At 43.6% G+C, this 16,642-nt stretch overlaps 1 protein-coding gene across 1 annotated transcript; it reads left to right on the forward strand.

Moving 5' to 3' along the window:
• Window positions 1–999: 999 nt before the first annotated feature.
• On the forward strand, window positions 1,000–16,642 carry LOC107315268 (inverted formin-2-like). Its single transcript, XM_032445092.1, has 15 exons — window positions 1,000–1,108; window positions 1,549–1,651; window positions 1,739–1,824; window positions 2,560–2,660; window positions 3,872–3,942; window positions 4,127–4,234; window positions 4,822–4,892; window positions 5,481–5,601; window positions 5,872–6,036; window positions 6,786–6,881; window positions 6,941–6,974; window positions 7,518–7,676; window positions 8,571–9,296; window positions 10,479–10,538; window positions 14,202–16,642. The coding sequence occupies exons 2-14, from the start codon at window positions 1,571–1,573 to the stop codon at window positions 10,535–10,537; spliced, it is 1,878 nt and encodes a 625-aa protein (XP_032300983.1). The 5' UTR covers window positions 1,000–1,108; window positions 1,549–1,570; the 3' UTR covers window position 10,538; window positions 14,202–16,642.

Consider the following 16,642-nt stretch of genomic DNA (forward strand, 5'->3'; position numbering starts at 1 on the left):
ACTCTCGGCTCCATCAGGCCTCCATGCAAGGCAGTGAAGACACCAACATTGAGAATGAAGAAGCTAAACTGGCAGAAGCTGCCCTCCAACGTGGTGAGAGGTGGGTGCTTCTGGTGTGAAGTCACGACTTCTTTATAGGAGGGGAAAAACTGCTATTTCTAAGTTTGTCAGGCTTAGCTAACTCCATCTAGACACAGAATTTTCCTGATTTCCATTACATACTGAGCTGAAATGAACAGAAGCAGGATGGAACCACTAACGTAATAACTATTCCAACTAAATAGCTTGGGATAACTCATTTATAAATAAAATCATTTGAAACTGAAGAAGGAGGAAGAATGGGAAGATAGCCCTAATCCACCTTGACATGCCTTAAGCTTGAGTTCTCGACAGACTCTAAGCATTTAAAAGTCATATGTAACAGTACAGATCAGGATCAGCTTATAGTTCAGGAAGGACATTGAAATAATTGGTGAGACATGAGAAGTATTGACTTGTTTCTTGATTTTTGGGTCACATTTCCCTCTCCTAGCAGATCCAAAGTGGAACATGAAATATGAGAAGAAGCAAGGACAAACAAGGTCGGTTTTGCCCCAAACAAGCAAGGCATAGTTGAAGTCTAAATAAGGCACACTTTTAATCATGGGACATTTAATTGTTGGGATTATTTCAGTAGAGCTTTCTGCAGCCTAGTTTAGGTGCTGTTTTTTGTTTTTTAAAGAAAAGAGGTTTAAGGAAGCGCAGTGGGGATTAATTCGATGCTTAAGAGAATGCAGTAGGGATTTATTTGAGCAGTCCTATTGCCAGCGTAGCACAAGGAGACTTGATTGCAAACTCAGAAATACGTCTCTTCTTATTTAATTCACCTTCTGAGGAGTTTCCCTTCTAGCAACTCAGACTACCCAAAAAGCTGGGAGCTTTCAGCTCTGCAGCCACTCTTAATCCCTTGTCTTTTATTTCAGAAAGTCACTCGATGTGGGCTTCAGTGAGCAGCAGCAGCGAGGAAACCATAGAGCCCAATTACACAAGCATAGAGCAGCTGTTTTGCTTTCCACAACCAACCCCTAAGGAGAAAACAGCCGCACCAGTGAAGGCAGAGCCAAAGGAGGTGAGGGGGCCACTCTCGTTCTTTCAAGTAAATATTGCTGCAGACAGCTCATCTAATAAGCATTATCTTCTTTTTCTTTAATGAAGATCACATTTTTGGACTCCAAGAAAAGTCTCAATTTGAACATATTTTTGAAGCAGTTTAAATGGTAAGATATAGCTGATTTTCATGACAGTTGACAAAACTTTGAGTAGGTTGTACATAGTGCCTGTAAGGTCCACAAGAAATCTATATTTTGCCCATGTTCTCTTTGTAGTCTGTGTTGCTGTAAAATCTGATTATTTCACAGCTTGTCAAATACTCTCTCTAAAATATTGGGCTTGGGTATTCAACTGTGTTTTTTCATAAAGTGTTACAACTCCATGTTACAGATAGAGTTATAGTGTGTGGTTTTGAAAGGGGGACCTTTGGGTGACTGCTACCTGTGCTTCTCTCTGCAGCTCCAATGAAGAGGTGGCTGCCATGGTCCAGAATGGGGATCGGACCAAGTTTGACGTTGAGGTTCTAAAGCAGCTGCTGAAGCTGCTGCCTGAAAAACATGAGGTCAGGAGAGAAAAAAAATGTGCCTTTGTTTCCCAGAGCTGAATGTGCAGTGAAATCCTGCAGTCTTGATTCTTGATTTTTTATTAGATAGAAAACCTGAAGGCCTTCAAAGAAGAGAAGTCGAAGTTAGCAAACGCGGATCAGTTTTATCTTCTCCTCCTTCAGATTCCCAGGTAAGGATGCTCATTGTAAATGTCAGCCCAATCTTTTTCTGGGCTTATTTATTGGGAAGTTTTTGTTTCTATATTAGTCTCACAGATAAATACTAACACAGTCGGTCAGTCTCCAATTCCACCTTAGCCATCCCTTCCCCTTTTTCTTTCATGAAGGGGTGTCACTTCTGCTGCATCTATATAATCAAAGAATCATTAAAGTTGGAGAAGACCACTAAGACTACCTAGTCCAACCCCAACACATCCCCTCTGTGCCCCTCAGTGCCACATCTCCATACTTCTTGTAGACTTCCAGGGATGGTGACTCCACCATCTCCCTGGGCATCCTGTTCTAATGCACAACCACTCTTGCTCAGAAAAACTTTTCCTAATATTCATGCTGAAAGTAGCAGAAGCTTGACCAGACCCAGGGTCAGACCTGCCCAAGGAGGCCATGTAACCTGCTGAAAGTCACTTGGGAAGCCAAATACACTGCCAAGAACGGGGAACCCATATCTAAGATCGCTGTCAGTCTTCTCTTTGTTGATCACAGTGTATCAGCAGAAACTATATCCCTGTGTGTCTAAGGATTGGTCCCTGTCTAAAGTGGCAGCCTTCCACAAGCATTTGTCTGATGTGGATGTGGGAGACAGCAATGCTATGGGGTTGTCAGCCTTAGAGGAGATGCGGAAAGAGAGGTGATGTGTTGGCCAAGATTGTGGTGCTTTTATGCTTTTAATCAATCTCCATCCTTAGCTATCAGCTACGGATTGAATGTATGCTGATCTGCGAAGAGACTACTGTTGTGCTGGACATGATTCAGCCAAAAGCTGAAGCCATCCGGAAAGCCTGCGAAGGTAAATGGCCTGACCTTAATTCTCGATCTTGTTTAAAACAGTCAGCTGTAAAGCCCCAATAAACCCTCTAGAGCTCTGCAGTGAGTCTCCCCAGCACCACAGCTTTCCTTCAGTCTCTTCCCTGGTTTACTGCAGAGTACAGGATGCAGCTCTAGGTATCTCCAGTGGTTATTAAAGCCTTTAATATGATGGAGACCATTTTCCCTCAGCTTCAGGCCTCTTGTTCTGCAGTAGCTGTGTTCTTCTGAACCGCTTTCAACACTGAAGAGCTGGAAGCTTGTCAGAATTTCCAGAAGAGCTGAATCTAGAGCTAATTCGTTACGCTAAGATCCTCACACAGCAATTTTCTCTGATTCCAGAAAAGCATACCCCAAACTTCCCCTAGAAAGCAGTGATACTTTAGTTTTTTCCCCTGCCTACAAAAGTGATCAGGAGAGAAAATTTGTTAGTTTGGGCTATGAATTGCCGATGCTCAAGTTTTTGAATACATGGAGAAATTATGCAATAGATCTCTTTTTTCCTGTTGCAGAAATCTCAGGTCCCACTGCTGAAAGCAATTCTTGTCAGTACTGCTTGTCTTAAAGAGCTCCTTCTGTAGGCTTCTCCAGCTGAAATTACAGCTGCCTGCTGGGATAAAACTCCCCCCAGCAATTCCCTGCAGCCCACTTTTCCTTTTAAAGCTGTTCCTGCCTCAAAACTGAGTGCTTCAGAAAGCACATCTCTGCAGCAGCTTGTTGTAAGGGCAAGGACAGGGACTGTACCCTTCATGCCTGATAAGCATCTTCACCATGCGAGACCAGGAAAAGATGGAGTGTGTCTGGTTTTAGCAGCTGGCAGGTAGTTGAAGCACTGTCAGAACTGGCTTTGCTGCACAGATGAATGGAGTCTGCAGGACTAAAGCTGGAGCCCTCGTACCCTCCTCCACACCACATTAAATCTGGGCAATTGTAGTTGATCAGAGTCCAACTCCACATCATTTTCCATTGGGAATGAGAGACCAAATGAAAATAAAGAAAGAAAGTGAGCAAAAACTTTCATTAAGGCCTAATGAATCTACTTAGAATCAGTTTCTCTGCAGGTTGGGCCATTAGGCTGCGAACCTGAAAAAGCAGATTTGGTTTGCTGAAATTCAGAATCCCACTTTTTATCCAGTTTAGAAAATGTTCTGGTTTAACTGAGGCTTTTGCCTAAAAGCCTTTTATGTTTTTCAGATCTTCTGACCAGTCACCGTCTGCCGCTCTTTTGTAAACTGATTCTCAAAGTTGGAAACTTTCTGAACTACGTAAGGACTTTGTTTGGCTTATCCTCCACCCATCAACAGAATATGTGTATGATCTTCGGGGGGTTGGACTCGATGATCTGTGGAAGTCCCTTCCAACCCCTGAAATTATTCTGTGATATTCACATTTAAGGCTGCGTTTTGGATACAGGAGTTACATCTGTCTTTTTCTTTTTTTATCTTGTAGGGAAGTCACACAGGCGATGCTGATGGGTTTAAAATCAGCACTTTACTCAAACTAACAGAAACCAAAGCAAACCAAACCCGCATTACGCTGCTCCACCATATCCTGGAGGTACTACAGTCCTGGGCAGAAAGGAAAGGGAGGCTTTTTACCTTAGTGAACCATTCCTCCTACTCTAGATTCAGTTAATGTAGTGCACTCTTATTCATTACCCTCCCCATCTAGCCGCAAGTTAAAAGCATTGGCTCTCTTAGGCTGGTGGTGAATGCTTGTGGGCACTGCTTTCCTCCAGCATCTTTCCCTGCAGTTGCTGGTCCTTCCTTTGTTCATGTTTGCACAATCTGCTCATCATCACCTGCAAGCCACTGAGCTTGTGGCCACCAAAGCCATCCTGGCAGCTCTGTACCCATTCATCCTTTCTGCCTTTTCATGGCCACTCTGTTCTCCAATCAGGCTGTGTTTGAGCTTTTCACACTCCCCACTAAGTACCTATGACCTTCTTATTCCACGCATTGGTGTTTGCTGTTTCTTTTTCTCCATATTCTGCTCTGCCACCCTCATTCATCAGTTACAGGTGATTAAGGTCTGCAGAAAGGAGGCCAGATGAGGGGCATAGTGCAGTTGTCCTTCTGAGTGCTGCTTCCTCTCCCAGCTTGCACCACTCAGTAAACAGTGCTTATTTCTCTTTTCTGCTTCAGGAAGTAGAAAACAGCCATACAGACCTACTGGAACTGCCGGAGGACCTCGAATATGTTTCAAAAGCAGCAGGGTAAGATTGTGTGTCACTTCCTTCAAATGAAAAACAAAAATAAATCCCATGCATATCAACAGTATATCAGAAATTAGGATACCCGCAGCTGCTACAGCATGTTAACAAGATAACATCTTTCTTAGCTTTAACCAAAATGTTTGGTTGATGAGTGCTTACACCTACTTAATATATTATAGTTCATCTACAGCTGGCACTACTGAGGTATGACATTTGCAGTGCATTTATTTTATACTGCCTCACAGGCCCTTCCATAATCTTAACTGCATTTGCAGTAGCAGGAGCTTCTGAAGTGCCTTTGACCAGGGAATCTGAGCAAATGCTGAGAGCAGTCAGGGTGGAGGTAACCTTGGGTGGACTTTCTGGGTGCTCTTCTACTCAATGCATGATGTTGTGGGGGGACTGAGTATCTTTACATAAGTATTGTGGAAGGAGGCTGTTTTTCATGAGTTCATGACTATACAGGGTTAAGGGCTCAGACTCATATGGGAAGCAGAGGGACAACCAAACCAGCTAGACCTTGCCCTCTCTTTTGTGAGTGCATGATACCATAGTGAGAACTAACACGGGACATCTGTGTGATTTCAGAATTAATCTTGATATTATACGCTCAGAGTCCAGCGCCAATTTAAAAAAGCTGCTGGAGCTCCAGCGAAAGGTCTCATCAGCCAACGATGATGTGAAACAACAGTATGAGAAACCTATCCAGGTCAGTCTTGGAGTTCCCTTATAGCTTCCACCTTACACACACAAAGCCAGCATGCTGCATGTAGCTGAAAAACTTTGCATTGAGCTTTCTGTGTATTGCTAAAGCCACCCCTGCATAGTGGCACAACACAGTCACCAGGAGCCATGTGCTGTTTCTTCCCACCCCAAAAGCTCTGCTTCAAGTTCTTATGGTGACAACCTTTTTCTTTATGAGCACTTCACCTGTTATCCTCTGGATGGTGTCTCACTGTCTATATTAAATGCATTTCAGGATAGCATTGATGCCTCCAGAAAACTGGAAGAAGATTTTGAAACCATTGACAGGAAGAGAGAAGAACTTGCAAACTATCTCTGTGAGGACCCAAGCAAGTTGTCCTTAGAGGATGTATTTAGCACCATGAAGACTTTCAGAGATCTCTTCATCCGAGCCCTGAAGGTTGGTGACACACACAAAAATGAGCACATCACATTGCTGTGTATTTGTACTCCAGCAGATGTGGGGGGGACAGGCACAGAGTCAAGAAGGGAAGCTGCTGGTTCTGGATCCCTTCTTATAGTGCTTGGCTTGAGGTCATCTGGTGAATGGGTATCTGGTCCCTGCTCCACTTCATCCTCATGTACTGCCAGTGCTCCTGGCCTGACCCTGACCCTGGTGACTTGGGATTTCAGTGCAACTTCAGCTGCATATTCACAGAGATGCTTTCACAGACTCATGGTATATCCCAAGTTGGAGGAAACACATAAGGATCATTGAGTCCAATCCCTTTAGAGCTGAGGGCATAAATTTTAGAAGAACCGAATTATAAAACTTAATCCTTCACTTCACCTTGAGCAAATAGGATCAAAAGGGGGATGTATAGTCAAAAGTCCACTAGTTTGAAAGAAATTATGGCTTCGGTACCTTCCAGGTTTGCCTCAGATGACTGTCAATGTGAGAAGCTGCACATGGGTAGCTATGTTAGGCAAGTGACTGCTGCCACTTCCTACTGGGACTGGGCAAAGTCCTGCACAAACCAGCAGCATCCCTTTCACTGTCTTGGCAAAACAGTCCTCCATTTACTCATTTTATTTACTGTGAAGATTTCTCTTCAGCCTTTGCAACCATCTGCATGTTGTCTTTCTCTTCATTGGTTCTCCTAGCAGACATTTAGCCAACCTTTTCATACCCCTATTACCTAACTGCAGGAAAACAAAGACAGAAAGGAACAAGCTGCAAAAGCAGAGAAGAGGAAGAAACAGCTGGAAGAAGAAGAGGGGNTTTCATACCCCTATTACCTAACTGCAGGAAAACAAAGACAGAAAGGAACAAGCTGCAAAAGCAGAGAAGAGGAAGAAACAGCTGGAAGAAGAAGAAGGGAGAAAATGGAAAAGTCAGTGAGTATCTATCTGAAAGGGCATCAAAATGAAATGGGGGACTTGCAATCCCAAATGGACTGGAAGAGCTGATGAAAGCTCTTTGCTGGTCTTACTGTAATGACCAGTAGAGGTAATTTATTCTCTGAATTTCCAAGTGCTGGCTGACTAAAGGCTTTTTGGATTCTTATTGGCCATAGATAGAAATTGACTTTTTAATGTGGCAGCTGGGCAGAGAAGTTAATTTTACTTCTGCTGACTGAGCAGGAGAGAGACAAAAATAAAACTGAAACATTTCAGTTATTTCAAACGTTTCAGTTTCTAAACAAACTTTCTGAATCCTAAATCTAACAACAGACATTTGACTTTCCCCTAGAAAGTCTCTACCTACTCTTGAATGGTCTTGCTCCAGTTTAACACAGACTGCAGACATCTCAAAAGTCTTGCAGATGCCCTGTTTGTAGCAGAGAAGCAATACCAACCCCAGGTGATAGCACTGCTGTGCAGTCTGCATCCTTCCTCTATCGGGAGCACATTTACCACCTGTCTCTCTCTCTAACCCAGTTAAGAAGGGGTTGGTGAAACAGGAGGATGTTTGCGTCATTGATGCACTGCTGGCTGACATAAGGAAAGGGTTCACGCTGAGAAAGACAAAGAACAGACATGAGTCGGATGCACTTCCTAAAACCTTGCCTGCGGAGATCCCAGAGGAGAGCCGGTCCGGTAAGGACACAGACCCAACTGTACCTGCAGCTATTTCTTCCCATCTGTCTCTAAGTCTGAGCCAAGTACACAGGCCTTCCAGCTTTTGGGGCATCCTATTTAAGGAGGATCTGCAGCAGAGCTGTGGACTTGAGCAAGTAGCCCTGAGCTGCTGACAGCCAGGTGTGCCTCAGATCATCAGCACGACCTTGTGCCCACACTGATAAACCCTTTGAGAGTCACAGCCCATGGCTCAGCCACAAGACCCTACTGGTGGGGCACTAAAGTCATCCCCACCTGTCCCCCCGTGCAATCAAATCTCACTAGAATAATTTATTTTCATATTTTAGACCCCAATCACCCTAGTGTTTTTTTTAGGAGATAGCCTATGGCTTTAACCTTTAACTGGCTCATGACCTGAGTACCAATGCACAATTACAGTATAAGGGCACTGATGTGTGGTAGAGCCTGACTTTGGAAGGGCCAGCAAGAATTTTTTAAGTGCTTGTGCTGACTGAGTCAGCATTCCCAGCTTGTTCATATAGGTTTTCAGACACCCTTTACAAGTCCAAAGACTTCCATGGGCATCAGTCATTTGACAGCAAGGACACCAGAGCACCTGCTAGATTGACCACACAGGGCTCTAGGAGGGGAGGTGGGAGTGCTAATGAAGACACTTCCTTGGCTATAGGATGAAGGGGTGCTGCCCATGTAAAATCACAGGATCATTAAGGTTGGAAAAGACCGCTCAAATAATCTAGTCCAACTGTCAGCCCATCGCCATGGCTGCTTTAGGGGCAGTGCAACCACTGTAGGCAGCAGCAAACTTGTAGCCTTTTCCAGTACCAGAAACACCATGGTTGATCTTGCATGCAATTCTGCATATATGGCTGATCTCATGCTTTTTGTTTGAAGGAAAGAGCATTAAGGATCCACAAGGAGGAGGACAGCAGATGGATGATAAAGCCAAACAAAACAACAGTCATCCTTCAGAAAGCACTCTGTCCTTGGAAGCTGCCCTACCAGAGATTGGTGGAGATGTCAGAGATGCCTCAGCTCCAAGCCAGGCATTACCTGAAAATAATATTGGAGGAAATTTGCCACTAGGGTCTCTAACAGAAGACCCTTTGGTAAACTTACTGGAAGCTGATGAAGCTGGGCAGGGTACTGGGATGGCAGGCCTCCAGCCAGGCCTGGGGAGTGGTGCCATTTCCTTCTCTGCTGCTAACATAGGTGCCAATATAACATTTGTGAGCAGCAGCTCTGATGCTGCTCTGAGAGAGCAGCTCAACGGGTCCATCTCAGAAGAGCAGGACAACAAACGCTCAGGTGATGGCTTGGAGAGTTGCAGGCTGGCTCAGGACATCCAGCTGAGCCAGAATGGAGGCAATTCCAGCACTCCATCCACTCCCTGTGATGGTGCACATCAGGCTGAGTTGAAAGAGATGGCAAAGGAAAACGAAGACCCTGGTACAGACTCGCTGTTGGACACTTCCCAAGAGAAATCCTTCTCAGAGGAGCCAGCCACCGACTCTTCTTGTTCTGCAACGCTGCCTCCAGGGGAAACACACACTGACAGGGAAAAGCAGAGGACATCTGGGAAACGGAGAAAGAAGAAGAGGAACAGCAAAAGCCACTCAGGTATCCTATATAGCCCTTGGGCGCTGAGTTAAATGGGGGGAACCTCCTAATACATTTGTAGGTGTTGTTTCCTCCCAGGTCCACGGTCTGATGCTACCCCTAGAAAGTCCTTTGTCCTGGTGTTTAATGGAACTATTATTTTTCTAACCTGAAAAAGGTGTAAAAAGAAAAACATAAGCATTATTCATTCTTTTGACATTTATAAGTAGTTTATAAATGGGTAAAGATGAATCAATAATTAAAAGCCCATTATGCATAGTAAAGATGGCAATAAGCACATCTGTCAAGCATGCTAAAGACAGCTACAAGGCACAGTTATGTGCAAACAAGAGCTCCATTAGACTCCAGAGCTGTGATTAAGAGCAGTTAATAGTGGATACTTAATCAGCAATCACCCCTTTCAGCTACTTATAAATGCATAAAGCCAGCAAACAGCAGCACTTTCTCTCCTAAGCTCCCTTACAAGAGCACTTTGCCTGCGGTAACTTGAAAATCTGCCCCAGGTGCACTTCAGGTGGCTTGCTGGGTCCAATTCCCTCAGACTCCACAGATCTAGAAACACATTTGGGTGTAGATACTTCAATCCTGAAGTCAAACTGACTTTAAAGAGAATACACGTAGATCTGTCAGCCTTCAGAAAGATACAGTATGCTGTCCAAAGCTTGTTTTCTGCAATCAAGCGGATGGGCAGGAAAGTAGTGAAGAAATCTTGTTAGTGTTTAATGTTTTTACTGCCAAAGGAGGCAGAGCAGAAAGTAAAGGAGAATTTGAATACCCACTACTGTGAGAGATAGCATGGGCTGATCATCTACCATGGAGAAACTTACTTTCATAGTCCCAGCATAGCTTGGGGCTTTAAGTATATATATTTCTAATGTGTAACATCCCCTAGCTAAAACCAAGGCATGAAAAAGAGGTGTTTTCTCAGAAACAGTGGTTCCCAAACTTGCCTTCCTGAAGGCAGCAGGAAGAGCTGCAACAAAGAGAGCTCCCAGCTATCAACGTGCTTCCCTTGTGTCTATAATGAACCCCACAATAGCCATGGAGTTCCCTGGTCATCCAGGGGTGGCATCCTAGGAACCTCTCTACTACTGGATGGTGTTTTCATTGTAAGAAGTTCCCTGTTGTTACATTTACCTTGCCATGATCAGATATATTTAGTGTGTCTCTTTTGTTTAAAAGCAGAGGTTGAGACTGATTCTGGAGATTGTAAGACAAAAAAAGGTTGTGTGGTACAGTGAGGTATGTACACTTGCAAAGGCATTTGTATGTGAACTAACCCCAGTTTCTTCTGGACTTTACAGACCTAATCAATTATTAGCACATCAGCTAAGCTTTTTGTCTTTTTGTCTAATCACAAATACGTTTAAAACAAATTTGCTACTCTGATTTTCACTGACCAGGGTGTTGATCTTGTGCTGAGAGGAGTCAGTGCTGATCTCCCCACAACACTGGGTCACATCCCACATGTCCATCCTCTGTGCCAGCAGCAGCCAATCGCCTTTCCCTGCAGATAATTAAAAGACAGTATTCTAACCACGTGAATCCAGCTTCGTGTGATAAACAAAGTCCTTGCTTTGATCCCATTATTTTTCTCAAAAATTGTAAAAATGCAATTTCAGTCCCTACCTCCTGCAAATAATGATGTTTGGTTTGCTTGTGGGTAGCCACTTTCTATAGCACAATATACACACAGGCGTCTGGATAAGGAAATAAAAACACCAGGCCCAGGGAGAAATACACGCTGGGACAAGATACCAGCTCCAATTCAAAGCCAAGTTCAATTTCTCAAGTTACTGCATATGAGGTAGTGCATTGGAGCAAACAGACCATGCACACGTCTCATTTGCACTCATGCATCTTTCTGGGACAAGGTGGAAGAGGGGATTCGGCTTTTGTCACAGAAACAAATAAGATGCAGGGATCTTGGTACATACAAGTTCCCTCTGATGGGCAGCATCCTTGCCCTTCATGAGAAAACTTTAGGAGTTTCAAGCCAAAACTTTCATAAATAAAAGTTTGCATGCTTACGACAAATGGAAAGAAAGAAAAATAAACAATCAAAACACCCACTGTACTGAAATTGCATATTTACTTGTCCTTTCCATCCCGATGATCACCTCTTGTGAACTGAATCAATTATGCCAAGTCTCTCACTCTCTCATTTCCTGAAAGGAATATGTTTGTTCTTCAGCATCCCTCATGCACAAGGGGGCCAGGAACCCCTAGTCCTGAAGGCATGGAGCAGAGGAAGCTCTGCAGGATTCCCAGATAGCGTTGATTTTATTTCTGCACCTGAAGCTTTATTGCTAGCAAGAGAAAATGAGATATATTGGATAGTTACGCTCCTGACTACTGCTGTTATAACCTTTTAGCCCCTTCTGTACCATGTTTCCGGATTATGCTGAGAGCAAAAGGGGAGTAGTACTGTCAGTTTAACATTCCTAATGAAGATTTACAGCAAGAGCAGAAAATAGTAGAACAAGTAGAAAGTAGTAGCAGTGAGGAGCTGTGACTATGCTGCACAGGGAGAGCAGCTGGAACCAAGAGTTGTGTAACTCGGATTATATGTTTTAAGCACAGGGATTCTAGCATGCAGGTTTGAAGAAAGAAAAAAAACAAACCAAAAGGTTGATTTTAACAGAGGTGCGGATAGCTTCAGATTCTCCTTTGAAGACATAGGAAAGCAATATAGAGGAATGCACAGAAAACCAGCACCATTAGGAAGTGACTGAGTCAGGCACATCCTTGAGATGCCACCAGCACCCACAAGTGCTCACAGCTGCAAGGGCAGTGCTTGAAATCTTCAGCTTCCCTTTTCCCCCTCATTCCCATGTCATTTGGAAAGGTCATAGGAAACAAAAATCTGCTTACTTTTCTTAGTCTGTAGCCATGGTGTTTCCTCTCCCAAATGCAATTCAAGCCTATTCCTCTTGACAGCAAACATGAAGCGATCCCCATCACAAAGCTGGGAGACCCCAGGAAAAGAAGTTCAGTACTTTTTCCCAGGGTGATTCACCTGATTTCTAACCCTGTCTTTTTTTCTTCAGAGACCACCTTTAAGTTCTTGGTCACACTCTTGGTACTGGATATACCTCTCTCTGGCTGGAGCTAGAATTTGCCAGGTTGAATTGAAGCTGTAGGAATTTTCCTTCTTATACAAATGCACTTGCAGTGATAAAGGCTACACCACCTTATTCCCTACACCCCCATAATCCTTTAGAATCTCTATAAAAGCAACAGACAAAGGACAGGATCTGACCCACCAGGAACAGCCTGTGACTCTATGAAATAATATTTCAGAGCTGTATAAGGACTCAGCTATTCAGTTCTCTCCTCTTGACCATAACTTGTCACACAGCACTTTACGTATTAACATCATTATTCTTTTACACCCAAAGAGTGGTATCTCATGTTATCTCCAGTATACTGGGGGTCACATTATGTTTCTGCGTAGCCTGGCAACAGCTGAACGCATTTCCAACCAAATCTAAAAAGAGCTTGAAGAAGGAATGCTTTACAAAATCTGACAGTCAGAGGGCACTGTACAAAGGCTTGGACACGGGAGGAGGTGCTTGAGTTCCTTTGTATTAGGCCCTATGGAATCTCTCCAGACAAATGTTCACGTCCATAGCAAAATACAGGAGGTCTCCAGTCCAATCAGTCCCCCAGTAAGGATGTCAACAGCACAACATCTGCGGGCAGCCAGATTCCATCCTTGGCTGTCCTTGCACTGAAAAAGCATTCCCTCATACAAACTCCCTGTAGGAAGAGGTTCAGTCAGAGGTCAAACAGAAACACAATTCAACTTGAAAGCACGAAAGTTCATAAGCAACCAGACTCTGGCAGTTCTCCTGCTCACAAACCTACTTGATTTATTTGGTAGAAAGTAAAGGATAAACCAAACATCAAGCATAGGCCAAGTGTTCAAATACTGCGGCCTGGTGAGGCTCAGAGGGAAGAGGTAAAAGCAAAGGTACACAGTGCTGTTTGCCAGCAGCTATGACACATATGTGGGCACAATGGGAGTTCAGCCTATCTTGCAAAGGAACAGAGTTTTGGAATCAAAGTTTTCCTTTGTTTTCTTTTAACTTAATTAATGTTTTAATTTTAGACAACTAGATGTTTCACCTCACCCCCTGCAGACTCATTGGTGTCTGTGGGCTGATTTCTAATGAACAAAAGCAATGCGATAAGCTAATGGCTGCCTTTCTGTACAGCCTTTGTTGTCATGTCTGTCATTAGAAATGGTATTTCCTTCAGCTGCTGAGTGGAACTGGTGCTTAAAGCCAACAGTGCTCAGCTCTTTCCTCTGACAGCCCTACCACCCTCAAGAAACACACACAGATGGAAGCCTACCCCTGGGTCTCGCAGCGAAGGCACAATACAGACATTTTACTCTATCATGCTGTGACAGAAAGTTCGTTTGTGCCCTCTGAAATCTCATGCTCATGGCTGTGACCCAGCTCTGTTCCCCAGTAGCACTCCTCACACAAGGTGAGAGATGTTCTTCAACTGCATGAAGTGCCACACACAGGTTTCATTTGACATCAGTTGACAGTGACACTCAGGCCTAAAGCACTAGTTAAAATGTCCCCTGGACAAGACAAAATGAGCATCCAGATTTATTAATTCAGCAGTTTAACATGTAGAGCCATATACCAACATTCTGTTTGGAAAGCACAGGATTCACGTTGATGCCTAGCTCAAGAACAGAGCTGTCCAAACTCTTCAACATCAGTATCAGTGCTAGAAATGTGAGCAAGGTTTTTAGCAAATATATAAAAACTGGCAGTGCTGGAAGTTTAAGTTACCTGAGTTGGTACCACAGCTAACACACACAACAAACCAAACCGCTCTCACTTTGAAGATGCAAAAAGTTTGTATTTTCCCCTCCTCCTACAGGTGTTACAGCAAGGCAGAAGAAATAACAGGGGCCCGGAGACATGCTAACTCATCCCCAGAGCACTGCCAGCCTCTCAGAAACCAGGCTCTGCATCACCAGAAGGCCTCCTGCCCTGACTGGACGTCACACTCCTCCTGATGCAGCCTTCCACCCTGTGCCCAAAGGCCCAATGAGCCGCTATGGAGGCTTCAGCACCCTCAGCCCGTGCCTTACGTGACCTGCGTTGTGCCCCAGGGGTGCCGGTGGGGATATGGTCCAGATTGATGCAGCAGCAGGGAAGGTGCAGGCCTCTCAGCCTCCATCCTAATGCCCATCATCCCTACCTGCTCTTAGGCCAAACTACTCTTAACACAATGGCAGAATGTGGCCCAGCATTCAGGCCTCGGGAAATTTAAAAAATAGCAGTGCCTCAATTAAATTGAGGGTATGAATCCAGCAGTGGCTGTACCCTCACAGGGGGAAGCGTTATCCCTCATTTAATTGCCCACAAGCCTTTTATATTCAGCCAGAACCAAGACGCAAAATGTATTTGCTCTCTCAGTCGCTTAAGGCAAGCAAAATCAGTTATAAGAACAACAAAAGTATGCATTTTGGTTAACATGTGGCCATGTAAACAGCGTCTGGCTTCCAGATAACACTTATGTGCAATTAAGCTGAAGCATGGCGGTGGTCCTGCAGTAATTTCACATGCACAGCTACAGGGCCCCAGTTCCTATCAAAAGAAAAGATATTTTCCAGGGTACTGTGTTAAACACATATTCAGCTCATCCTTTAGTAAGTCTCCGGGTTTAAGTCCCATTCTCAGCTGCTTGCATTCTGATGTCTTTGCATTCAAGCTGCAGAACACATATTTTTCACATTACTTTTGCTTTGAAACTGGGAATGTGCAGTATTGTGTTTTTAAAAGAGTCGGAGCTTTATTTCTCAAGTTTTGTAATAACGTTGTACCATAGTTTTGTACATAGCTGTCAATTTAAAATGATCTATGTTTGTTGAATCTGTGGTGTGATACTGTGCTGAAACATGAATCAAGCAGAAGAGATTGTTACATTTAAGAACTATGCCTTTATATGGTAACCTGCTCTGTCTAAACTAACGTTCAGAATAAACCTTCTTTTGCTTTGCTCAATAGGAATATCAGCATCCTTGCAACACTGAAGACTTTGCCGGACTGAGGTAGAGGTTATGCCAAGAATTAAATCAGTGGTTTATTTTAACCAAAGCATTGTTACAGAGAATTGTTAACAAAAGCAAAGACGTGTTTGGAGTAGGTGCACGGGCAGACAAGGCTCAGGAAGCCTTGCAGAGCAGCACAGCCATGTTGCAGCTGAACTCATGTTCCTGGCCAGCAGAAGTAAGCTGCAAAACCACATAACCTGCCCCAGGTTTGACATGCGAGACCACTCTGTCACATTTTAAAAGTTTTCTCCTTTTTTTCCCCTCTATTCCAGTCTCTGAGTGCATCACCCAAGAATCAGTCCTTCTTGCTGTCATTAATCAAGTTTCTCTATTCTCAGATTAGACTCCAGCCTACAAAAGTCCAACTAGCAAACATTTCCCCAGCAGTTTTGCCTCCTTCATGTTGCCAGCAGGAACCTGCAGCCCAGATCACAGTGAGCAGCCATCCTCCTCCACCCTGCCCTGCTGATTTATCAGTAGGAACGAAATCGCCTTCAGTATTTAGGAACAAGCAAGGCTCTTTGGTGTTACCTGCTGAGGGCCTTCAAATAGAGGGCATTTGACATTGTTTTCCCATTGCCTTCAAGCATTATGGAGAAACTGGTATTTTGAGCCAGTGCTGGTTCTTTGTTCTGAAGCCATTTTTGAGAACTGTAATAAATTGACTGTTAAAATCAAATCCCAATCAACAGATCAAAGCACAGTATTTGTAATGCATTACTCCAAAGCAGCTCTGCTTCTGTTACTATGATTATTTAGGAAGATGGAGTCAAAGCAACTCAAAGAAAGATGCTCAACTGGGTTGTGCAGTTTTGCTCTATTTGTCACTTTCATAAGTTCATAATCTAGAAGATTTTTCAGTGTTTGTAAGACCAAATCAGTTGCAGGTAAAAGCAATGAAATTTGCAGCTATTTTAACAGGTATGTGTTTGTTTAAGCCAACAGTGAGTTTGGACTTCAGAAGAGAATTCCTGTGGTTATATTACAGCAACTGCACATGGAATTCATTATGTGAACCAGCCTGTGAGCTCCACAGGTTTTTAGCTGTCAAATAACTGCATATTCCCCAAATAAGCATTTTCTGTATGATAAAAATGAAGTTATGGATGAAATCTGCAGAAGTTTTTTCCAAGTACTTCACATCAAAATGTGGATATGTTTTAAAAGTTGGAATTGGGATTTCAGAGCTTTTGTTTGTTTGTTTTGTTTTAATTTCATTACTGAAAATATTTCAAAATTTAGAATAAAAGAAGTCAAAGTA

This window comes from Coturnix japonica, chromosome 5 (assembly GCF_001577835.2).
Source record: "Coturnix japonica isolate 7356 chromosome 5, Coturnix japonica 2.1, whole genome shotgun sequence".
Lineage (NCBI taxonomy): Eukaryota > Metazoa > Chordata > Aves > Galliformes > Phasianidae > Coturnix > Coturnix japonica.